The 27,495-nt window shown below is 36.0% G+C and overlaps 1 protein-coding gene across 5 annotated transcripts; it reads right to left on the reverse strand.

The window, feature by feature from the left end:
- Positions 1 to 1,384: 1,384 nt before the first annotated feature.
- Positions 1,385 to 27,495, reverse strand: LOC128222121 (LHFPL tetraspan subfamily member 2a protein-like). Of its 5 annotated transcripts, none has more exons than XM_052930981.1 (4): positions 27,317 to 27,495; positions 6,623 to 7,291; positions 5,514 to 5,627; positions 1,385 to 5,079 (listed from the first exon to the last, which is right to left on the reverse strand). In XM_052930981.1, the coding sequence occupies exons 2-4, from the start codon at positions 7,095 to 7,097 to the stop codon at positions 4,934 to 4,936; spliced, it is 735 nt and encodes a 244-aa protein (XP_052786941.1). In that variant the 5' UTR covers positions 7,098 to 7,291; positions 27,317 to 27,495; the 3' UTR covers positions 1,385 to 4,933. The 5 variants fall into 5 exon arrangements, with proteins under 5 accessions (XP_052786941.1, XP_052786939.1, XP_052786943.1 ...); XM_052930979.1 differs by lacking the exon at positions 27,317 to 27,495 and adding an exon at positions 27,128 to 27,310; XM_052930983.1 differs by lacking the exon at positions 27,317 to 27,495 and adding an exon at positions 17,599 to 17,703.

Raw genomic sequence — 27,495 nt, forward strand, 5'->3', positions numbered from 1 at the left:
CGTTCAGATCCCTCAAATTATAGAGGAATAACTTAGGTTAATATCATTGGCAAGTTATTCTCATTGGTTCTTTGAAAAAGAATTGATAAATGGAGCGAAAATAATAATGTATATAATGAATCACAGTTTGGGTTGAGGAATAATCATAGTTCTTCTGGCTGTAGTTTCTATCCTGCATGCATTAATTCTGAATACTCTTCTATGCAAACATAAACTAAAGTGTGCATTTATTGACTACGAAAAAGCGTTTGATACTGTAATACATGATGCAGTGTTGAAAGAAATCAGAAGAATCTAGAATCAGCTCCAAGGTGGTCAATATGATAAAAGCTTGTTATATGTTTAACTTAAATGCGTTTGATCACTTGTTGTTATCTCCCTTTTTATTCATTTTGTTTATCAATGTTTATCAAGCCTTTCATGACTTTCAGAATTTAACCAAGTCATACATTGACACACCATCTATTTTTATGTTATTGTTTGCTGATGATATTGCATTATTTACCACTGATCCTGTAAGTTTACAACATCAGTTAAATTCTCTATAATTATGTTTATTCATGTAAATGGCTTTTTAAAAATAACATCAAGAAAACTATAATATGTCTTTTTGAAAGCAAAAAAGCTATTTCAATTTAGATTAACAATTAATGACGAATTTATTGACGTTGTGGACAACTTTTGTTAGTGAGGTATTACCTTTTCTTGCACTGGAAATATGAATAAAGCTGTTAATATGCTTAATGAACTAGCTTTTAAGGCGTTAAACCTCCTATTATCTTTGTTTAAAAGATTATCATTAGATTAAATTATCAGTTTTGCTCTAGCTGTACCAAACATCTTTATGTGGATCGGAGATCTGGGGAGAAAATGTTTATAGAGAGTTAAATAAACACCACATAAAACTCTGCAAACGTATGTTTGGTGTCTAGTAACATAGATCAAATGCCGCGTTGGTGTTTTAGGCGAGCTCGAACGATTTGGGCGGCTTTGTCAGTAGTTTGTAAAGAGAGAGCATCGTAATATTAGATAAAAATAAACAAGAATCCAAATTCAATAACGCATCGTGTGTTATCTTAAATGAACAAACCCGGAGGTAAAAAATAATATGGAGATCATAGATATGCATTATGGATTTTGTTGACCATTATACTAAATGGCTGCCATTTTGGCATATTGAAACATACAAACGAGTATACATTATAAACATGTGTTCAGGATAGTTCCAACAACACTCCCGACAAGTTTTAACTTTTTTTCCCCATTTTCTGAAGTGTTCTTGTGACGAATTGACTTAACTAGCTGATCCATTTCTTAATTAGACCTGAAACGAAGAACTGTATTTAATGAGAATTTAACCATATTCGGAGAAACAATGCCATGCTTTGGTTCAAAGTTTATTGGTATTAGTTAAAATTCACAATTATGCAATACTTGAGAGGTTTTGAAAAGCTACTGGTACGTGTTCCTGTTGACTACTTTCTGAGTACTACGCCATCCTTGTATGTGTACACATTATAAAATGCAATATCACCAAGCTCATTTTTAGAACATTACTGTTAGTTGGTGTTTTTCGAAAATGTGTAGTGTAATTGTACTTCAGTGGCTATACACTAGTAGTGCAAAGCATTTTGACATTTGGAAACTCATATGGAAAGTTATTTATGCGTGAATCTGAGTGAACCCGACAGCAAAGTCCACGTTCAAGGAGCGATATCGACATACAGGCTAAAATACACAATCTTATATGTAGATACACGTACAAGTTACGTTTCGCATCCTCTCTATGTACAGTGTGTGTGTGTATACCACGTGATAATTTACGTCATAAATGCTACGTCAGAAGGAAACAATTTGGTTTGAATGAATACTTTAAACAAAGATAACTTTACTATTTCTTCACCGTTTTATATGAAACATAGCTCAGTCTGCGCCGCTTACGGAGCCCCGCCTTCACCACAGTTTTGACTAAGAGTTCAGTTTCTTAAAACACTTCGACAAACCTTTTCACAAAACCGCCGCCTAATGGAGCACTGTTTAAACATTATTTTGGAAACAGGTTTGTCGAAGTGTTTGAGGAAACTTATCACTTAATAAAACTATTTTAATAAAAAAGAAGGCGGGTCTCTTGAAGCGGCATAGACTGTCATTTGTTTCATTTAAAATGGTGAAGAAAACACGTTATCTTTGTCTTTATTTGAAGCTAAAAGTTGCATTCCGACGTAGCATCTATGACGTTTTATCACGTGATATACACACACACTGTTTATAGTAAAAATGAAATGAATATAAAAATAAAACACAACAGCTACACTTAATACTTGACAAACATTAAATTTGTGTACAAATAGTTTGGTCGAACAAGACAACTTTATTTATTAATATATATATGACAAGGAAAATCACAACATATACACATTGTATTGCCCTATGGACTTATTGTTCAGAACAATGTTAAAATTAACAACTTAGTTATCGTTATCGTTGTTAGTTTCGTAGATACACCTGTGATCTGCTACCATTCTAATAAGATCTTAGACAACTGATTCAAATTTACTTGTTTTATTTAAACGTATGAGCACATCGTCAAATATTCGACTTTAAAGCTTCACTCTCACAGATTGAACGTTTTGACAACTTTTTTATTTTTTGTCTTGGAACGAGCCAATTTTTGCGAAAGTTATATAAGACTGCTGACAAAATATTAGATCGCAGATATTTATATATAAGTTCAAAAATTGATGTTTTATGCATTTTTCTTAAACCGTTAGTAACGGTTTAATCCATAAAACATTAATATTCGAACGGAAATATGAAAATCTACTATCTGATTTTTTGTCAGCAATTTTATATCATTGGTTTGCAGATATTTACGCAAAAATTTGCTCTTTCCAAGACAAAAAATAAAAAAGTTGTAAAAATGGTAAATCTGTGAGAGTGCAGCTTTAAAAGTTAACAACGATGTAGAAAATCACGTTGTTAACTTAAACAAAGTTCTGAACATTCTGAGTAAGTTTGATGATTGCTCTAAACATTGTGGTTCCGAAGGCGAATAAACTATACAAATATGATAGCAAATAATGGCGATGGAAAGTCTGCTTGTGTCTACACAACCACACTTAAAGGGACTCGCTCATGTTTTTAAGATGCCGTTTTTATGACGAAATAAAGTGTGGCAAAGCATTAATGGATAGTTAAGTTACTTAGCAACTGTTGATATATACTTAAATATTATCTTTGAAGTCAACGATTTTGAATAGCATTAGTAACGCTTTTCAACAATAGGCTGAGAGGTTGAATTATCATTTAGTTCATGTAAGAATCCTCGTGGGCGAGCGGTTTCGTTGTCAGTTTTCTAAACAATAATCGACTGTACCAGTGTGGGTTTTTATACTGAAGTTGTACTTTGTTCCTGCAATTTCAGTATCAATGAGTAAAATAATGACAATATTAGTGTTTTCAGATGCATTACCTGCATTAAGAAAGGTTTGGTAAACAAATATGAGCGAGTCTCTTTAAGGTATCCCGTCCATTATGTTCAATTCCCAATCACAAGTTTTAACCCTGAGTACAACACACGCTTAATAATATATAAGCACTCAAATGAGCATGAGTATAAAATGGTCAGATAGCAATAACCATTCGGAACTCCTCGGCCAAAAATGAGAAAAAAAAATCAATCAAAAACAACCTCGGATGTATGCCGGTACATCAGTAGAAGTAGTTTGTATTTTCTAATTTACCGTGTATTTTGTATATCTAAGTTTAATTTAATTGCCAGAAAAGTGTTGTTTTTTTCATAAGTATTTCAGATGCACAAGAGTAAAGTCACTAAGTTTAACTGCTAAACTGAAATTTCTACGCGATCTACATACAGCGTAGTTAAATGTAATGATTTTTGACATTGTATTTAAACCGTCCATATACATCCGAGGTCGTTCTAGATAGAAAATGGTCGAGGTGTTCCGAATGGGCAAAAACGTGGTCCATTAAAATGACGTCATGAAACAGATGACGTAATGTTATAAATAACATTTTCGACCCACGATACATGTAATAAAGAGTATTAGGGGTAATAATGTAGTCGGTCCAGCCATATTTATGATGATATATTGGTAGGTTTCAGAAAGCATGACGTATAAAATAAGTAAACACAAGTAAAAGAAGGACAATACACACATATATCGTCAACGGCTGGAACAACTGAGCATTCACCATTAAACATATTTGCACTTTATGACTATAATGAATCTTATGACTAAGCTTGTTTCACAACATGACACAAGAAGCACCGTTTGTTGTTTTAAATGTTTAAACATGTTTTAAATGTTTAAACAATGACCGATGACGTCACTTTCAATACATATAAGTGTTTATACCTATAGCCTTTGTCGCACATGGACTGTCCTTTCAACAACGTCATAAAAGACACATCAAAGCAATACCTAGCGTATTTTCAAAAAGACACTTATGTCCACAAGCAGATAGTATACAGTAATGACGTCACTTTTAGCCTCATGTCTTGACACAGATTCACGAGCCCCTCATATATTCGTCGGTTGATTATTGGCAACGATGGATTAACACTGCAGATGATCACATATTGTACAGCGGATTTGCAAGAACGGTTACCTATGGAATAATTGCTATTTAACCATTCACAATCCTAGCATTCTTATCTCATGTAAATGGCATAAGCCTTGGGGAAAATCACTTAAACTGCATAACACAAAAATCGCCATTCAGAAAAGTAAAATGTTTTTTTTCGGTGATGCAAAGACCTCTTTTGATGACGTTATTTTTTTATATGAAATCACGTCTGTACGCAGAAATGCTTAAGTTTCTTGTATTTCATTACGTCATTATCAGTTTATACCACGATACAAACAATCTAATGACGTTACGATGACGTCACTTTCACATATTTATGACATCAAGCCATGACGCAGATAAGCGCCTTTCCCTCAACGAGTTCTTCTTCCACTCGTCGGCTGGTGGTAGCGTGGTCGGCACCGATAGAGAGAACACTGCAGGTAAACACGAGGATTACAGCAGCGACACATGCATAAAACGACCAGCCTGGAAAGAAAAGTAAATAAATAGACATTACATTATGACGTCATGATGTCACGTGGTCAATACAGCATGATACATCGTGTGATTCAAATATCTATTTACTTGGTTGGTATGAGTAGCACGGACAATGATGTTTCGAATACCATTAATACCTTTTATAACAGACCTTGACATTTGATATTAAAGATAAATAAAGACTTAACACGAATGCAGTTGCAGGATTTGACTATTAAAACAACGGTTGTCGTCGGTAAGATATGGTTAATATTTAAAGTGATGAAGACATTTTGAGCAATTTGTATTATTTCGAAGATAAACAACACTTAAATTATTTATGATCATTACTTGCACCAGAATCGATTACTTGCAATAACAATGTCACAAACTATGACGTCAATTGTCAGGTGTAATTGATACGGCCAAAATTAAGGTTATACCAAACGAGCAGAGATCATAGTGGAACGCTGACGTCTCCTCCCCGCAGTAGAACTTTACTTTGTCCGAGGACCAGCCAACAGGGTAGAGAACTACGCCTATACTGCAAAACACGCCTGGAAATATAAATGAACAACAGTTATCTCCCTTTAAAAATGTTAAATAATAATTCACGCGTATACGCCATGAAGCCAGTTATCCCCCTTTTAAATACGCCGCTGCAAAACAGAATTATCTTTGTTTGTACAGACACTATCCTTAAAATATAAATAAGTTTTCTCCCTTAAAACAGGTAGAAAATGATCATGCCTAGAATTATATTTCTATTATCTTTTGTAAGGTTTCATAACTACACGAGATTGAAAAAACAAAAAAAAACAAGTTAGTAATCTCTCTTTTACAAGTGAAACAGTTACTCTTGACTGAAAATAATACAATGCGTAAAATCAGTCGAATTCCTAATTAAGGGTAAATAACTATTCACACCTTAAATAATGTATCCCCTGGTTACAAGTAAATCACACAGTGGTGGATGTGTATCTTGTATGACCATGAAATTAACTGAAATTGCACAGTAATACGACCTCTGAACAAGACAATTGCAAATAAAAACAAGAGGCCCATGAGGGCCTATTCTCTATTGGCATGGCTCTTTTCAGAGCATGTTACCATATGTTTCAAACACTACACCACTACATAACTCTCTGTATAGTTGCCTCACTTGACTTTCGGTCATTTTTAATTCAGAGCATGTAACGATTTTTCAAAGGGATACACAAACTACAAGAATGCACAACTTTCTGAACAAAGTTGTCTCCCTGAGAACATTATTTTGCATTTACAATTAAAAGATGGAACTTATACAAATGAACCCTAACATTGACATGGTACTGTATCTTTCTCTTAAAACAAGCATAATTTGTATGCCAATTCTCATTTAATAAATTATTAGCTCGCTTTTACACTAAAACCTTTTTACAGAAGTCAGTAATTACCAGAACACAAGCATTTAAGTATATATTGTTACAAAGCTATTGATTGTGAGAAAAGAGTAAATTATTAACTAACATATTGATTACTGATTTATAATCATTTCATACGAGTTACCAACCTGCAATACTTTGAATAAGCCCCGACAGTGTGAAAATACTTTTGCCGCACATCGACTGCATACAGATGCTCATTACTGATGTTCCCATTGTAAACACTAACAGCACCCCGCCAATACAGAAGAACACAAGAGAAGCTTTCCAAGCGTCTGGGAATTGTGAATTTGGCATAGAAAATTCAGTCACATAAGTTGCGCAATTTTCACGTTTTAAAATTTCCTGGAATCTTCTTAGTCTCGTGCACCTGTTAATTATTCCGATAGTTGGCGAGAAGGGTTCCGTGGCGTCTTCATTGTTGTCATAGCGACCTTCCCACGTGCTGGAGTTGCCAAGGTTATTAAAGGTCAAGGCCTGAGGGGACCTCTCGTAGCCAATCAGCCAAGCGGGTGAAAAGACGCTTGCAATGAATATCTGCGTGGTTGCTATGGACAACAGTGTCCATAGAAACGAGCGACACGTGACAATTACTTGACACATTTTTATAAAGAGTGTTTGAATAGTTTGTTCTTTCCCACTCTGTCTTTATGTATCCTAATAACGAAACACAAGTGTCTGCCTAGAGGGTTTAGTCTTTTTAGTTTGTCATTTGTGTAGTTACTAGGTAGGTTGAAGATATTTCAAAGACTGTTTTAAAGCTGTTTATGTACTCGGGACGTCGGCGCTGCACATATCTGAAATTCAGAAAGAAAATAATTTGACGACATTCTTTAGAAATGAAAACATACCATGTCAATAGGATTAAGAAAACCTTTTAAAAATGAATTGAATTACATATGTGATCCTATTGAGTCACAAACGGGAGTCACAAACGGCATCTTATATCAAACTAAATGATTCATAATATGTCAGAATGACTCATCTCACTTATTCGTAAGATAAAACACATTAAATAAACAAACAACATAAGCCATGATCATTGGTTTAAGGATATCGATATTGCTAAAATGTATTTAAATGGTGCATAGCATAGGTTTACACTTGACGGATGCGTTTTAAATGCAGTATAATGTTTAAATCATTCATAGGTTTACACTTGACGGATGCGTTTTAAATGCAGTATAATGTTTAAATCATTCATAGGTCTACACTTGACGGATGCGTTTTAAATGCAGTATAATGTTTAAATCATTCATAGGTTTACACTTGACGGATGCGTTTTAAATGCAGTATAATGTTTAAATCATTCATGGGTCTACACTTGACGGATGCGTTTTAAATGCAGTATAATGTTTAAATCATTCATAGGTCTACACTTGACGGATGCGTTTTAAATGCAGTATAATGTTTAAATCATTCATAGGTCTACACTTGACGGATGCGTTTTAAATGCAGTATAATGTTTAAATCATTCATAGGTCTACACTTGAAGGATGCGTTTTAAATGCAGTATAATGTTTAAATCATTCATAGGTCTACACTTGACGGATGCGTTTTAAATGCAGTGTAATGTTGAAATCATTCATAGGTCTACACTTGACGGATGCGTTTTAAATGCAGTATAATGTTTAAATCATTCATAGGTCTACACTTGACGGATGCGTTTTATATGCAGTATAATGTTTAAATCATTCAAAGGTCTACACTTGAAGGATGCGTTTTATATGCAGTATAATGTTTAAATCATTCATAGGTCTACACTTGAAGGATGCGTTTTATATGCAGTATAATGTTTAAATCATTCATAGGTCTACACTTGAAGGATGCGTTTTAAATGCAGTATAATGTTTAAATCATTCATAGGTCTACACTTGAAGGATGCGTTTTAAATGCAGTATAATGTTTAAATCATTCGACATTAATGATAAAAAACATACAATTTTTGAACAGTTAAAAACACACTTTTATATTAATAGCTACGTGATCACAAATACCCCAGTTAAAAAATAAAAACGCGAATACATTGCTAATGATTTTTTTTATCTATACAAAAATGATATGCTTTACAAGTATCTGTTTCTAAGTTTAGAATAATTTTCCCAACACTTTTAATTATACAGCTACCTTCAAATCAAAATTATCCATGTCAGATCAATTCATAAACGTTTTACTCATTTACCTAACATTCACCATATATACATCCAACAGGTATAGATAGATTCATCAAGTAAAATGCTGTTTATCATGTTCTGTATTCTATGTGCTTAAAGGCGCATTAAATAAGGTCTTCATGTAATCAAATTCAACACTTCTCTGGGGAAAAAAGGAAGAAAAAAACAAAACATTTCAACGTGATAAGTTAAGACACTTTAAATATCATTTACCTGACATTCACCATATATACATCTAACAGGTAAAGATATGACGACAATAATGTTGATTTCTCATGCTGCGCTATCGATGTGCTTAAATGTGCACTTTAAAAGATACAGTCTTGATAATCATATATAATACTTCTCTGGAAAATTTGAAGAAGAAACAAAACATATCAACGCGATAAGTTAAGACATTTTTAATTATTTTATGAATATAATGATACGAAAATAAATTAAGGAAATAAATAGAAAAAAAAGTGATCCGGAAGCAGGATTTGAACCAAGGTATTCTTTGTCTGCAGAAGTTGGCCATATTCATTAAACCAAGGTTAACTGACTTTCATAGAAGGTTATAGGTAACATATAAACAGGAACGGGTTCAGGATTAGACGTAAGAGGGGGCGCAACTTGGGGCGTAACCTCTTTTGACTTATGCCCCTACCTCAGAATGTATATGGTTTAAAGTTTTGTCAGGTGTGTGTGTGGGGGGGGGGGGGGGGGGGCGGTCCGCTAGTGATAAACAAGTTTGAAAATTTTGCATTCTTTGTAAAGACTAAAACAAAAACTTACAAATTAATTGAAAATTTATTGATATTGTTATTGTTGAATTAAAAGGTATTGATTCGCTTTTATATTTTTTCGTTGACACTTTTTAAGATCAACTGTCAAGAAACCAGTCATGGTACGTATCTAAGACAATAATAATACCCCCCCCCCCTCCCCCCGGTAATACCCCCCCCCCCGGTAATACCCCCCCCCCGGTAATACCCCCCCCCCCCCCCCGGATTATAAGTTCCAATACCATGTATATTTTAAAATAAACTCTAAACTCTTATCAACAAATATATATGTCAAAACAGGTAGTGGGACTTTAAGGATCTTGGTTCATTCAATAAATGTGTTTCTAAGGCAACACTAAAGGCGTTATCGCACCTGTTGCCAAAATAAACAGAAATTCAAATTACTGGTCCGAGTGGCCAATTAGCAATCAAGCGATCAGATACGGTTAGATATTGAAGATATCTTCTTACACGAAATTACAGATAGCTAAACACTTAATTTAGATGCCATGTTTCATTATTCAAAGATGCACTCTTACCCCCAAATAAGATATACTATAATAATTAATATTATTTCAATATTCCCAAAAGGATAATAAATGTCGAGAACAATGGTTCTTATGAAGGATTCCGAGTTAACTTTGAAAGAAATGAGCATAAAACACGGTATTTCTACCTTATGAGACTATAGTAGATCACAGTAAAACTTTCAGCATTCACCGGTCAATTAATATTTTTGCGCTATTAGGCTATTAAATACACGGTTACAATCTTCTTATAAGTAATTAATAGTTTTCATAAATGCATTAATATATAGTAAGTTGTTAAAAGTTTATTAGTCAAAATTTATGATTGTTATACATGTGTATGTATTGCTTTGGAATAAGAGTGTCGCTTTACTTGGTTCATCGTAATAATTGTTGTTGTTTTTCATTAACATTTAAACTATTTACGTCACGTTTTATCCTTACGTTAAGGTAAGTGTCATGTTAGTAAGTTATGTATTGAAAATAATTGTTTCAACATGTGGACGTATACGAAAGTTAAATAATATTCGTGTACTAACTTTGATGAATTGCAATACATGTATAACAATTTTCTGTCGCACTTAATATGTCAATTATATAAGTCGCTCACTGCATACACTAGTTGTAATGTTGATGTATTTATATGTAAATATAACAAAAAAACACTGTAAATGTTGAGTGTTATTAAACATGTTATGTTCTGCTGTGATAAAAATGTTAATTTATGTAGCTAAAAGACCGGGCAATTATTTCGAAGCTACACAGTGTCAGTTGATTGGGGTTAAGCAGTGCATAAATAAACACGTATAGATAAAACATCTGCGATAACACCAAGGCATTACAAATCTTATGATCAACAGACGCTCTGGATAAATGCTTGACCAAGTGGCAGATTTCCTGAATGACTGATTTCCGGAATGATAGAATGACTCATGAACAGAATGGAAGTTATCTACTGGAATGTGAACATAGTAATGGTGTCGGCCCACAACGAAATGCTTCCGGGTCGTAGTACCCCTTTAAGTAGTTCTTAAAAAAATGTTTTTCCGCATTGAGGTAGCATTTGATAATGTGTACTTTGTATTCTTGTGTGTATTTTCAAGTTTACACATGATTTATATCATATTTGAAGACAATTAAGTGTTTTTTAATGATATTTTGCAGGATTGCGTTCTTGAGTGGATGGATTCAGAGATGACCCCAGAGATGCGGCCATGATTGGGCACATGGCTGTTGAATAAGGGTTACTTATAAAGTTGGGTGTGTGTGTAAGCTTATTTATACTCGCACTCGGGCCTTGCCCATTCGGCGAGTGCTCCGTTAAGATTGTTAGTCATTTTAGGTTTTTGGAGCAATGTGCACAGACAGAATGTAACCCTGGTTAAAGATACCCTGGTTCTTTAACGTGCACCAGTGTATATCACTGTCACACGGGACCCCCATTTAACGTCCCTCCCGGAAGACGATTAGTTTTTTTTTGTAGTGATGCGACGGGGATCGAACCTGCGACCCCTGAATTGATAGTCAAATGTGTTACCTCAAGACCACGGATCTGCCACTTATAAAGCCGTTGAAATATTAACATTCATAAAGGCTAGGGTGAGGAATCACGTGACTGAAAGGGATTCGCACATGGATCACCACGGGTCACAACAAATGTAAACAAACAATTAAGTGACTTTAATTTCTGAATAACTTTTTGACAGAAAATAATTATATTAAAAAATATGTTTGTATTTCAATGATGCAATATTTGGTAAAAATTTCAGCGTTACATCGTTCTACAAAATTCCGCCAAGTTGAAAGTTTGGCCAAGAAAACATGATTCATATAATGTTCAACTTGTTGTTTTTTTCAAACATTTTATTCAACAAACCTATCAACATATTTATGAATGTCGCTTTATCGCTTCATTTGCTGAATGTTAAGTGGTCAAAACTCGTCCAAAAAGAGGCTTTTTTACTTGGGTACAGGGAAAATATATACTTTTTTAGGACGGGAATTTGGCCGAATTTCGGCCTCAAAGGTGCAATAGGGTAAATGCAACAATGTTTAAGGGTGTCAAGAAAACTATGAGCTCATCTTACAATTCACAAAATTAATGTGTATGTTAGGATGTGAATCTTGTTTGGACATTGACAAATGTAGAAATTCAGATAACATGAATACCGAATCGCCCGGGGTTGCATTGGACACAAACTGGGCGGTTATGTGAAGTGTTCTTAATTACATGTAATCAATTAATTGCACTTAGTTTCACCGCGATATCTGATACAAGTTTCAGGGGCGGGTCCAGGAATTGGTGTTAGAGGGGGTGTCGTGTCACATTAGGGTTCAACCCTATTCGCCCATTGCCGAGTACGAAATTTAAAGGTTTTTTAATGTTAGCTAGGGGTTTTCGGGGCACTACCCCAAGGATATGTCAATAATTTCTAGTCTAATACACTGCATTTTGAGCTGTTTTTCTTTTACCTTCGATATTGACGAAACTATTTAAAAGTGAACGTGGATAATTTATGATTTTAGGGGAGGGGGAGGGGGGGGGTTATGCCCCCGCCTGGTCCGCGTGTGAGTTTACAAGTTAGTTTAAAGAACCCAATTCATGATAACATGTCAGAATGCATACAGTCAGAATTAACATGTGTAGAAAATGGCCTAAATTCTGCACAAAAAATGCATTTTTATTTAAGTTATTTCATTTAAAAAGAACAACAACATTCCTAGCACAAATAACACCCCTCCGAGAAATCAGACACATATAGTGTACTGATAAGCATAAAGCGGCTGAGCTATCAGTAAGATACCGGTGGATAGTGGTGCCATAAACCAGGCGGAATTCTGACATGTTTCATGTATAAAACTGATTTTACTAAACAAAAACAAAGCTTCTGCTTTAAAACAACGTCGAAGGGTGCCTTAAAGTTCATAGGTCATGCAATAAAAGTTATTGTTGTTGTTATTGTTGTTATTGTTGGTGTTGTTGCTCTTGTGATTGTTAATGTAGTAGTTGTCGTTGTTGTTATTGTTGGTGTTGCAGTAGCATTATTAGTAGTGGTGAAAGTTGTGGTGGTAGTGGTGGTAGTGGTAGCAGTGGTGGTGAAAGTGGTGGTGGTAGTGGTGGTAGCAGTGGTAGTAGTAGTAGTGGTGGTAGTGGTAGTAGTGGTGGTAGTGGTGGTGGTGGTGGTGGTGTTGGTGGTTGTGGTGGTGGTGGTGGTAATTTTTGTAGTTGTAGTGTTAGTTGTATTGGTGGTGGTGGTGGTGGCGGTGGCGGTAGCCGCAGTAGTAGCCGCAGTAGTAGTAGTAGTAGTAGCAGTTGTAGCAGCAGCAGCAGCAGCAACAGCAGCTGTAGAGCAGCAGTAAAAAAAGTAGTTTTAGTAGGTGTTTTTGAATGTCTTTGTTTGCCGAAAATCTTTATAACGATGGCACTTATTCTCCAAGGCATACTGTCGAGTTATCACCTCGACGTAATTAAGATATCGATCAGATATTGCTGACATAAATATGGTAACACTACGAACTGTTCGCTACATTGCGCAATTATTTGATATGACCTTGAAGTTGAAGATATGAAATAAGTTTATGGCTCTGTTTATGAGAATGTGATATTTACCCTGAGAACAACGGTATCTTTGTGGGTATTTCATGAAACACGGAACAACTATACAGTTACATGTACTTCGAAAAGAAACCTGTTTTTCTGTTGCAAATTGACGTTTATGTTTCATACCAGACCTAATATCAGTAAATCGAGAATTTCTTACCACAACTAGAACATGTGAACATTTTCAATACATTTCATTAAATCAAAACTGCTGTAGTTTATAATGCCAGTGGAAGTTTTTTGACGTTAGCCTCAAACGTATAATGATAACCAAAGGGGCGGATCCAGGCTATTCGGTTTGATGGGGCGCCACTAGAGTAAGTAACTTTGGCCCCCCCACCCTAGAAACTTTTATCTATGGTAGGGCTGTATTTAGTCTGTAATTGTGCAATTCTTGCGCACAGGGTTGCACCCCTCCCCCCGAACTCACACACATCCCTCAATTCAATAGTGAGCTATAAATCATCAAAAGAAACAAGATGCCTTGTTTAAAACCAGGTACATTTATTAGTCAAGATCAAAACGTTTGTGATAAAGGTATAACATGAAATATACGGATATGGTTACAGCAGTCAAGGGGCTAATTATCTCATAGTTTGCTTAACATGTTATGTAGCCCAACAAAACTGTAATTCAAAGCTATTCACAAGCAATTATATATCCTTAGTGGACAACATTATATTTTGTCCAACGAATAATTCTCAAGCTTTCCAATATATTTATTCAATCAAGAACCAACCGTTATTGATTATAATCAGGTGAAGAGTTGATATAAGCAGTGGCTGGTCAAGTTAGTGGGTAGTTTACACAATATAATGTAGACCACTTAAAATATCAAAGACTGCGTCGCACCAAACCATTTACTAACAATCTTGAACCATTAGGTCTAAAAAAATGTTGGTTCGTTGAAGAAAAAGAAATGAGTGTGTGCGTCCTTTAATATGTAGTTTTAAAGCTGAATACTGATAAACGCTTAATACTGATAACTAAAAGCTGCACTCTCACAGATTGACAACTTTTTTTTATATTTTTTGTTAAAAATGCATGGAAACCAGTTATATAAGTGTGCTGACAAAAAATTAGATCGCAGATTTTTATAAAAAAAAACCCATAAAAAACCTACCTACCCTAATTGGTTTTGGACAAGATTTAACCTTAACCAAACAATATATGTTGGCCTTCCTATGAGGACCCTACGTCCTTTATGAATATTTTATTTCTTTTGATGTGTGTTTTTTTATAGCCTTAGCCTTTGATATCAATGAACTAAAACGGAACAGGATTTTACGATTTTGCGAACGTTTTGAATAATTTATATCAATAAACCTGACCTCGCGTGTCGAAAACTTTTTCAGCCATAAATCAAAATGTCAAAATTTATGAAAACTAAGATGTCGCCATATAATACGATATTTTGGTTTAAGGTAACGCGACCTTTGACAAAGGTTTCAGTGATAAAGTCATCTTTTAAACAAATATGAAACGTAAATATTTCTGCAATTTAAAACTAGTCAAACTCGGATCGTACATCATTATTTATTTGTGACAGAAATGGTTACATACAATTTTCTTACACTACATATATTGTGATTATCATTTGGTAATTTGTTAATTATTTGACTGGATTGTTAATCACTTAATTACTGCAAAACTTATAAATAAGTTATGAACCACCTGCTATGATGTATTTCAGCAAACTGTTAACTTTATTTACTTCCTGAATTCTGAAATAAGGACCACCTGCTGGATTCCTTGTTTATTATTTATTTCAGCACAAAATGTAATCATTTGTCTATATTGTTTACTTGCTAACTGAATTATGGAATCATAAACTACCTGCTGGAGTCCATGTTTATCATATATTTCAGCGCAAAATGAAATCATTCGACCATACTGTTAACTTTATTTACTTACTGTATTCTGGAATCATAAACCACCTCCAGGAGTCCTTGTTTATCATATATTTAACCAACCAATGCAATCATTCGTCCAAATTGTTTATTTGATTAACTTACTGATTTCTGGAATCATCACCACCTGCTAAAGTCCTTGTCTATCATTTATTTTAACACAAAATGCTTTCATTTCAATTCTCCCGTAATATATATACTGACTGAATTCCGGAGTTATTAACAACCTCCTGTATTCCTTGTTATCATAAATTTCAGCACACAAAAAAAATCATTCGACCATATTGTTTACTTACTGTTTCCGCAATAAAAAACACCTCCTATATTCCTTGTTATCATATATTTCAGCACACAATGAAATGATTTGTCTATATTGTTTACTTATATAGTAACTAAATTCTGGAATAAAAACCACCTGCTGCATTCCTTGTTCCAGGTTACATCAATGTTTTTTCAAAACAACCTCTGAGGACTCAATTATTCGTCGATCGATGTTGTTCACTAAATAACTTACGTTAATCACAAACAACTAATTATTAACCACCCGAAATATTGCTTGTTCCAGTTCACAATTAACCATTTAACTTCTGCCCCTTACAACGTGCACACAACCACCTGTTGCCTCAACAATGACTCCACTTCAAAGACACGGCAATCCAAAAAATCAAAATTCCATGCTTTTTGCAGATATAATTATGATATTCCAATCATTCTAGAATCTAAACACACGCGCGGGTCTGCAGTTCTGCCTTGAGTATTCCAAGCGTCTCTCCACTCAGATAAATCATAGTCTCCAGATACGCTCGATTTAACCAGAATTCCATGGTAATATTTATTTTATCATTCATTGAACTATTGACTTGGGGATTATAGTCTGGCTACTGGCTACTTAAGCATTCATTGAACTATTGACTTTTGGGGTTGTAGTCTGGCTACTGGCTATTTGAGCAACCACTGAACTGTTGAATATTGGGGGGGGGGGGGGGTTATGGTCTGGCAACTGGCTATTTAAGCATTCATTGAACTGTTGACCTAAGGGGTTGTAATCAGGCTACGGGCTATTTAAGCATTCATTGAACTGTTGAATTGGGGGTTGTAGTCTGGCTACTGGCTATTTAAGCATTCATTGAACTATTGACTTGGTGGATCGTAGTCTGGCTACTGGCTATTTAAGCATTCATTGATCTGTTGAATTGGGGGTTGTAGTCTGGCTACTGGCTATTTAAGCATTAATTGAACTATTGACTTGGTAGATCGTAGTCTGGCTACTGGCTATTTAAGCATTCATTGAATTGTTGACCTAAGGGGATGTAGTCTGGCTACTGGCTATTTAAGTATTCATTTATCTGTTGAATTGGGGGTTGTAGTCTGGCTACTGGCTATTTAAGCATTCATTGAACTATTGACTTAGGGGATTGTAGTCTGGCTACTTGTTATTTCAGCATGGATTGAAATGTTGACTTTGGGGGATTGTAGTCTGGCTACTGGCTATTTTAACATTCGAACGATGATGAAAAACTAATGCATCACATAATCATTGATAAAACCTCTGAATAAAACATGTAAATAGTGTCAAGCAGATACTATCACCTCGGAATCGCTATCACAAATGTAACAAGTGGCTGACATTTACTATCACCTCGGAATCGCTATCACAAACGTAACAAGTGTCAAGCATATACTATCACCTCAGAATCGCTATCACAAACGTAACAAGTGTCAAGCATATACTATCACCTCAGAATCGCTATCACAAACGTAACAAGTGTCAAGCATATACTATCACCTCAGAATCGCTATCACAAACGTAACAAGTGTCAAGCATATACTATCACCTCAGAATCGCTATCACAAACGTAACAAGTGTCAAGCATATACTATCACCTCGGACTCGCTGTCAAAAATGTTACAAGTGTCGGACATTTACTATCACCTCGGAATCGGTATCAAAAATGTAACAAGTGTCAAGCAGATACTATCACCTCGGAATCGCTGTCAAAAATGTAACAAGTGGCGGACATTTTCTATCACCTCAGAATCGCTATCACAAATGTAACAAATGACGGGCAGATACTATCACCTCAGAATCGCTATCACAAATGTAACAAGTGGCAAATAAATACGTCACCTTTCGCATTAAATATCCCAACAAAACACACAGCATCTCCTTAAAGCGATATTTGTCTTTAAGCCTTTTACGAATTTGCGCCAGATATTCCAATATAAACAGAAAAGCCGTCAGAGTTGGATGCTGTTTTTTGTATCGATGTTCTGGAAGTATTGTTATGACTCACAAGTGCAGCGAGCTAAATCAATACGTCTGAACTGAGGATTTTTCGATTTGTTATTCATGGAAAGATTTAATAATAATAATTACATAATTCATGTTGTATTTTAGGTGGCAGAGAGGGACATGTGTGACTGTTTCTTGTATGTCAAGGCCATGACTTACAAGATGTTTCTCTCGACGTAAAATATGTCGTAGCACCGATGTTATATCTCGATTCAGCGACTTAATTAGTTATCTCGTGGCGACGCTTAAATAACTCTTTTACAACACTTAATGTATGACCGCGATGTAATATCTCGTTCCAACGACTAAGTTATCTCGTGCCCACGACTTACTTACACTTTCTCACGACTAGGTATGTCTTGACACCGACTTAATATCTCGTTCCAACGACTAAGTTATCTCGTACCAACGACTTACTTTCACTTTCTCACGACTTGGTCTGTCTTGACACCGACTTAATATCTCGTTCCAACGACTTAGTTATCTCGTGCCAACGACTTACTTACACTTTCTCACGACTAGGTATGTCTTGACACCGACTTAATATCTCGTTCCAACGACTAAGTTATCTCGTGCCAACGACTTACTTACACTTTCTCACAACTAGGTATGTCTTGACAGCGACTTAATATCTCGTTCCAACGACTAAGTTATCTCGTGCCCACGACTTACTTACACTTTCTCACGACTAGGTATGTCTTGACAGCGACTTAATATCTCGTTCCAACGACTTAGTTATCTCGTGCCAACGACTTACTTACACTTTCTCACAACTAGGTATGTCTTGACAGCGACTTAATATCTCGTTCCAACGACTAAGTTATCTCGTGCCAACGACTTACTTACACTTTCTCACAACTAGGTATGTCTTGACAGCGACTTAATATCTCGTTCCAACGACTTAGTTATCTCGTGCCAACGACTTACTTACACTTTCTCACAACTAGGTATGTCTTGACAGCGACTTAATATCTCGTTCCAACGACTAAGTTATCTCGTGCCCACGACTTACTTACACTTTCTCACGACTAGGTATGTCTTGACAGCGACTTAATATCTCGTTCCAACGACTTAGTTATCTCGTGCCCACGACTTATTTACACTTTCTCACGACTAGGTATGTCTTGACACCGACTTAATATCTCGTACCAACGACTTAGTTATCTCGTGGTCACGACTTACTTTCACTTTCTCACGACTAGGTATGTCTTGACACCGACTTAATATCTCGTTCCAACGACTAAGTTATCTCGTGCCAACGACTTACTTACACTTTCTCACGACTTGGTATGTCTTGACAGCGACTTAATATCTCGTTCCAACGACTTAGTTATCTCGTGCCAACGACTTACTTACAATTTCTCACAACTAGGTATGTCTTGACACCGACTTAATATCTCGTTCCAACGACTAAGTTATCTCGTGGTCACGACTTACTTACACTTTCTCACGACTTGGTCTGTCTTGACAGCGACTTAATATCTCGTTCCAACGACTTAGTTATCTCGTGCCAACGACTTACTTACACTTTCTCACGACTAGGTATGTCTTGACAGCGACTTAATATCTCGTTCCAACGACTAAGTTATCTCGTGCCAACGACTTACTTACACTTTCTCACAACTAGGTATGTCTTGACAGCGACTTAATATCTCGTTCCAACGACTTAGTTATCTCGTGCCCACGACTTATTTACACTTTCTCACGACTAGGTATGTCTTGACACCGACTTAATATCTCGTACCAACGACTTAGTTATCTCGTGGTCACGACTTACTTTCACTTTCTCACGACTAGGTATGTCTTGACACCGACTTAATATCTCGTACCAACGACTTAGTGATCTCGTGGTCACGACTTACTTTCACTTTCTCACGACTTGGTCTGTCTTGACAGCGACTTAATATCTCGTTCCAACGACTAAGTTATCTCGTGCCCACGACTTACTTACACTTTCTCACGACTTGGTATGTCTTGACACCGACTTAATATCTCGTTCCAACGACTAAGTTATCTCGTGGTCACGACTTACTTACACTTTCTCACGACTTGGTATGTCTTGACAGCGACTTAATATCTCGTTCCAACGACTTAGTTATCTCGTGCCAACGACTTACTTACACTTTCTCACAACTAGGTATGTCTTGACACCGACTTAATATCTCGTTCCAACGACTAAGTTATCTCGTGGTCACGACTTACTTACACTTTCTCACGACTTGGTCTGTCTTGACAGCGACTTAATATCTCGTTCCAACGACTAAGTTATCTCGTGCCCACGACTTACTTACACTTTCTCACGACTTGGTATGTCTTGACACCGACTTAATATCTCGTTCCAACGACTTAGTTATCTCGTGCCAACGACTTACTATCTCTCACGATTTACTCTCGCGTGGTCATGACTTGGTTATCTGTAAGTCAAGGTCATGACGAACTGAGTCGTGCGAATGAGATAAAAATAGATTCACAAATGTCCAACATTGGAATTGACTTTCGGTTTCTGTTTTACAGCCTTCATAACTTCTTTCCACACAGACACATTCCTGCAATTTCGGTATCAAAGAGTAAAATAATTTTGATGTTAGTGTTTTCCGATGCATTACCGTGAAAGCAAATTTGGTCCAAAAACATGAGCGAGTCCCTTTAATTTTCAATGAATGAGTTAAAGTGATTGCGAGCTAATTTGTCGATTAAAGGTCTTTACAATACATGTTTTTAATTATCAAATTCAAATACGTGCATTTCATTTCAATCTCATCAGGTTGAAATACAATGGATTAGAAAGAAGGTTTATTGTTTCTTTCAAAATAAACTCATTTATACATCACGATTATCAAACTTGCCATAGCTTGGACAAAGGGGAGTTGCCGCTAGCAAAATATACACAATTTTAAGAACTTCCCTTTATCCAAGCGAGTATCAAGTACGATGTGCATTCAGATAAAGTGTTTCCTGAACTTTGTTATGTAATTGAAGTTGGAAACGCAACAGCAAAATCACCAATAACGTCACCACACAAGCCGACTAGAAATGCACCACCACCACCACCACCACCAACAACAACATCATCATCATCATCATCACCATCACCATAATCATCATCACCACCACCATCATCATCATCATCATCATCATCATCATCATCATCATCATCATCATCATCATCATCATCATCATCATCATCATCATCATCATATCAACGTTGTGGCAGTCGTCGTCGTCGTCGTCACCAACATCATCATCATCATCATTATCATCATTATTTCAATTTACACCTAAAAAATAACTTTGTAGCAAATAATCTCAATTTTAACTTTAAATATATATACTTTAATGCCACATTGAAAATTTACGCATTTACTAGATACTGTCAACTCTACACACATATTAAATGCTCGTTTAATTAAATGCCAGGCCAGTCACGCATTTTGTTGAGGTTTCCCTTTATAATGCAAATTGTTTACAGAAGCTTAACAGTATCTACTCGAGGGCTTATCAGCACATTAAATGAGGCGTCGTTTACAGAAAGCGGGGCCAATTAATAAGGCTATTTGTTCATGTCTTATCATGGAGCGGTATAAAAGTTAAAGGCCCATTTACTCACTACATCATGACAAAAACAGATTCTCCTCGCTCCGAATTCTCAAAAGTTCTCATGTCTAGCAAGTTTAAAAAGGTCATTCGATTCAGCCAAACCTCTTATTAAATCTTGATTTTACTAAATTAAAAAGTTAACCGTGTTTATCTCCCTTTAAAATCCAAACACTTTTCAGAATGTAAATATAACACAAATTTCACTATTTCAGCTTAATCCTGTTACAACTCCAGGGCCTGTGATGACGAACAGTCTCAATTCTGAGTTCAGACTAAAGACTCAATATGGCAAAACTTCATTTTTTTGTGATTTTCCTTCTATCAAAGCATTGATGGTGAAATTTGCTGAAACATTTTACTTTTTGAATGCTTTACTATTATTTACAGATTTTTTTGTAAAAGAAGTGGGAAAATAAATATGATCTTTTCTTTCTTCATAAAAATGCTTTTCTTAGTCTGAGTCTAGACTTTGACTTGCTACTGTTCGTAATCATAGCCCCAGGAGTCTGTGTCTAGACTTGGACTTGAGACTGTTCGTAATCATGGCCCCAGGAGTCTGTGTCTATTCTTGGACTTGAGACTGTTCGTAATCATGGCCCCAGGAGTCTGAGTCTAGACTTTGACTTGCTACTGTTCGTCATCATAGCCCCAGGAGTCTGGGTCTAGACTTGGACTTGAGACTGTTCGTAATCATGGCCCCAGGAGTCTGCGTCTAGACTTGGACTTGAGACTGTTCGTAATCATGGCCCCAGGATTCTGGGTCTAGACTTGGACTTGAGACTGTTCGTAATCATGGCCCCAGGAGTCTGAGTATAGACTTGGACTTGAGACTGTTCGTACTTATGGCCCCAGTGGTCTGAATCTAGACTTGGACTTGCTACTGTTCGTAATTATGGCCCCAGGAGTCTGGGTCTAGACTTGGACTTGAGACTGTTCGTAATCATTGCCCCAAGAGTCTGAGTCTAGACTTGGACTTGAGATTCTACGTAATTATGGCCCCAGTGGTCTGAATCTAGACTTGGACTTGAGACTGTTCGTAATTATGGCCCCAGGAGTCTGAGTCTAGACTTGGAATTGAGACTGTTCGTAATCACGGCCCCAGGGGTCTGAGTCTAGACTTGGAATTGAGACTGTTCGTAATCATAGCCCCAGGAGTCTGAGTCTAGACTTGGACTTGAGACTGTTCGTAATCACGGCCCCAGGGGTCTGAGTCTAGACTTTGAATTGAGACTGTTCGTAATCATGGCCCCAGGAGTCTGAGTCTAGACTTGGACTTGAGACTGTTGGTAATCATGGCCACAGGAGTCTGAGTCTCGACTTAGACTTGAGACGGTTCGTTATCATAGGCCCTGGGGAAGTGAAGGTTTGCCATATTGAGTCTTTAGTCTGAATTCAGACTTGCTACTGTTCGTAATTACTGCTAAATACGTTTCGAGAAATTAGGACCATCCAGTTAAATATGTTTCGAGAAATTAGGACCAGCCAGTTGTTTTAAAAACAAAACTATCGGTCTGTTCACTCACTTGGCCTTTAACATATTTAACATCTGGGCGGGTCAATAAATGATAGGGCGAACTACTTTATGACGAGGCTTATCAGTTGTTCACAGATGTCTGTTACCAAGGTAACGTTTTGAAATAATTACTGCCCTTGCGTTTTCTGTTTAAAGATTCACTCTTGCTCCCAAATAATATTTTACCACAATTAATACAATTGTTTTAATATACCAAAAAGGATGAATAAATGTTGAAAACAATGTGTTGAAGAAGGATACCGAGTTAAATTTGAAAGAAAGGTGCAGTAAAACACGGTATTTCTGCCTTATGAGACGACAGTAAATATTTTAGCACTCACCAAGCATTTATAATATTTTTTACATTTTCAGCTATTAAATACACGGTTACAATATTTGTTATCAGTTATTAATATTTTCTATAAATGCAATATTTAGTAAGTAGTTAAAGATTTATCATTCTAAATCTATGTTTGTTATACATGAGCATGTAATGATTTTGAAAAAAAATGTCACTTTAATATAATTTGTTTTTAAAAATAATTCCCATTGGAGAGAACACGATCACAGCATATATGTAAGCGATGTTTATTCAAATCCATATCATATTGAGTTATTTAAATTATTCATTTGAACTTAGTTTAAACTTATTTATATTTACAACGATTGTGAAACAAGATATTGCAACTTATATTTATCACTTTCGTTGGCACGATGTTGCACAAGAGTGTGGTCTTGTGTTGTGGGGTAAACCGGAGTACCCGGAGGAAACCCACTTGGTGACCACAAACCAAACTCACATGCGCACAGGCCGGTAATCGAACCCTGGTCGCATAGGTGAGAAGCGAGTGCACTCACCACAGCGCTAACCAGACAACATGCAGAAATATATAATATATATAACTTGGTTTATTCTGTCTGATTTAAACAAAATAAGACAACATCTGACAGCTCACTTGTTCTCACTTAAACTGAATATTGTGAATCTGATCCTAGTATCATTCACGTGTAACTACAAGTAAGACGTTTTGGCAAACTCGCGGTAAAACACAATATTAAGATTATATGAGCGTTTATGAACAAAGGAGTTCTGATTTGAACACTAAGAAAGGGCCTGAAAAATATTCTTTTCATTCGGGCTAGCTATCTTCGCAATAGGTACCGACCCTACCGCTTTTATAGTCGTTTTTTTATAGAATTAAAAAAAAGTAAGTGTGTGTTTTAGTTTTACTATGTAGTTGAAATCATTTAAAGATTTCTTAAACAACATTCTCCACATGATGGCAATACCGTTCCTACATAAAGCCTAAGGCCTAAAAAAATGTGTTTGGTTAGGGTTACATCCTTTTCAAAAATAGGTAGGGTAGGTAGGCTTTTTTTTATTATTATTTTTTTATTAGGCTTTATATAAGAATGTTATTTTATTATCATTGGATAATGGTGTTAAAATTATTTCCTGTATAAGCATTTAAGGTTTTAAACTACACATTGAAAAGCAATTAAAAATTTTTTTTTTTTTTTTTTTAATTTTTGATTTTTTTTCCAAACTGACTATAAAAACGGTAAGGTCGGCGCCTATTCCGTAGGTAGGGTCGGGTAACCCGAACCAAATGTATTTTTTTAGGCCTAATGAAAAAATTCTACCTACCCTACCTGTTTTTTTTGTAAGGGTTGCAAACCTAACCAAACCGATCCTTTTTGGCCTGTTGATGTCATCATTTAACAGGTATTTTGTTCATAGATTAAAATAATTCAAAGCCTAATCTTAATAATCGTAAACAACTGTTGTGGTCATTTCCGCTAATAAAACCCCCCGCTTATTTCTACATGTAGATGATTTGTGTGGTATTTCAGGACGAATGATTCAAAAGTGTAGGATATGATATGAATGTAGTGGTCTTCCGATAAAGTTACCACAGTCCACGATCAGCATTTCAAAACAGTATGTTTTATTTTTCTAAAAATGATGACAATTGATGTTTAAAAAATTATAATTATTGTGGGACGCGGGTTTATATTTGATTGTTTTTCTAGGGTAGGCAGCTTTTATAAGGTAGCGTATGGGTTACTCGCAACAAATATGTTTAGGCCTCAAGGGATTATTAGTTCTACATCAATGAAACATGTAGGTGGCCAGACTTGTCTTCAATTGACGCCTTTTCTCACATCTGACACGTTATGGGTCCTACAAGTACCCGAGACACCAGTATCGAATGATCATGAAACTTAACGAATTTACAAAGTGTAAATCAGGGCTTGTTTTCAATATTGGTATTAACTGGATCTAAGAACGATGTAGCTAATCGGATTGCTTGTTATTAATAACTGACCAATATAATGAATGAAGTCAATGATGTGTGACCATAGGATTAACTTTTGTTGCATATTGAATACCACCCTAGCACAGTTCTTGGACTATCGAAAATGAAGGCGCTGAATAAGCTTATCTCTACTCTCACTCGGACAAGGCCAATTCGGCGAGTGCTCCGATAAACTTGTTAGACATTTTAGATTTTTTGGAGAATAGTGCACAGACAGTATGAAACGTGCACCAGTGTATAGCACTATCACACGGGACCCCCATTTAACGTCCTTCACGGAAGACAATTTGTATTTTTAGTGGTACGGCGGGGAACCGAACGTGCGACCCATGGATTTACAGTCGAGTGTGTTACCACTAGACCACGGACCCACCACTTGTTAATGAAGAGTTACATTGGTTGCATCTATAACAGAGACCCAGACTTCTTTCATTTAAGTTATGACACCTGCTGGGAGAAAGGTGATAAAAGTATGGAATTGTCATGACCATCAAAATTGTGCTAGCCCATGAAGTCTTAATCACGAACATAATAGCATATAAGTGAAACATGCAGATAGCCAGACTCGCCTATTATAGAGCCCTTAAGTTTCTCTCATATCAGACTGACTGGCAAACTATGGTCCCTACATGATACCTTTATCAATGAATCGAATGTTTATGAAACTCAAATAATCTTGAAGTATGTAGATCATCCCTATATTCTAATTAGATCGATAGCGAATTGTGCAAACTTTGCACTTATGATAACACACCCGGACTAGACCGAATAATTGGCCCCTTATCGTCCGTCCTATCTGGCACGTTATGGCCCCTACGGGGTTCCCTGATACATATGGGTTACTATGGCCCCAGCATGCATAGTGCGTACCAGCGACATTAAGATGAAAAATCAATAAATATAACGTATACCTTCTGGTGTTTGGAAAATAGATTAGTTCTGCTCAGAAGCACCAGGTTTAATCGACTATGTACAAATTTTCTAAATACTGAGGGAACAGGTTAAGTTAAATGTTACGTTTTTATACATTAAGACCATCTGAATCGTGCTATGAAATACAATATAGAATGTCATATGTTTTTAAAGTTAATTTAAAAATGTATTCAACTCCTCTTTATGCTATGATATGACCAATTACGTATGCTTAACACTAGCTGGTTCAGGGGGGAGGGGGAAGCACCGGCGCCCCCGCCCCCCTAAAATCGTCCAAGTTTACTTTTTATTAAAACATAGGTATAGGAAAGTAATAAAATACGCCAAAAAATGCACCTATTTGGACTAGAAATTGTAAAAAAAATGAGGGGGGGGGGGGGAGACCTCTCCAACCCCCCCCCCCTGCCAACAATTTACACCCAAAAAATTTCGTTTCTGAGGAATGGCCGCAAGACATAAGTGTACGCCCCAAAGTTACACCCCCTCTAACGTCGAATCCTAGACCCGCCCCTGTTTATTGCTTAGTTTTCAATGCCTCTTTATATGTACAATATATTTATGCTACGCTCTTTTTGACATGCATGTTTGACATGCGTTTTCTGAAGAAACTTGAGACTCGACTTAATTGCAATATCAATAGTATCAAGATTCAAATTACTGGCACGCATTTGATTTGAACATTTTCTTTGCCAAATAAACAAAGCTCAGTTTTCAAAAGAAAAACAAAAAAACGTTCGGAAGGTGTTACAAGTTAAACAAAACATGTATCACAAGCTATACTAATACAATTTAATTACTCGTGAATGTAACTACAGTTCTAATTGATTTTTCATTGTTTTGGTATATATTTTCAAACAAATAGTTTGACTGGAATTGTTAGACTAGGTTTATACAATAACCAAGTTGATTTCATTTCTGACGCTTGCTAAGTATTCATTTTATTTTCCCGATCTATAAACTTACCCTAAATTCATTAAAAACATCATAAAATAGTACGAACCTTTGTAAATCCTTTATCAACTTTGACAGAATGTATTCACCAACTGAAGGACCACAGTGCATTTAAAGGATACAAACGCATAAATCCAATTCAAATATTCACTATTTCCTAATTCCTTTAATGAAATCAAACTTAGTTTATGGGTCCATATCACTTCAGATCTGAGCTCAAGCATAACATGTAAATTACCATAACATTTGTAAACACCGTCACCGCCTTAACGAGACCAATCTTCAACCAATTGAATCATCATCTGTATGCTTATAAACCGCATGTATTCGCTTACTCATAAATAATATACTTTATATACGCCGCACGATATACTTGAGTTGAATAGAATACGACTATACTCTTATTATGTCGACAGT

This window comes from Mya arenaria, chromosome 16 (assembly GCF_026914265.1).
Source record: "Mya arenaria isolate MELC-2E11 chromosome 16, ASM2691426v1".
In the NCBI taxonomy this organism is placed as follows: Eukaryota; Metazoa; Mollusca; class Bivalvia; order Myida; family Myidae; genus Mya; species Mya arenaria.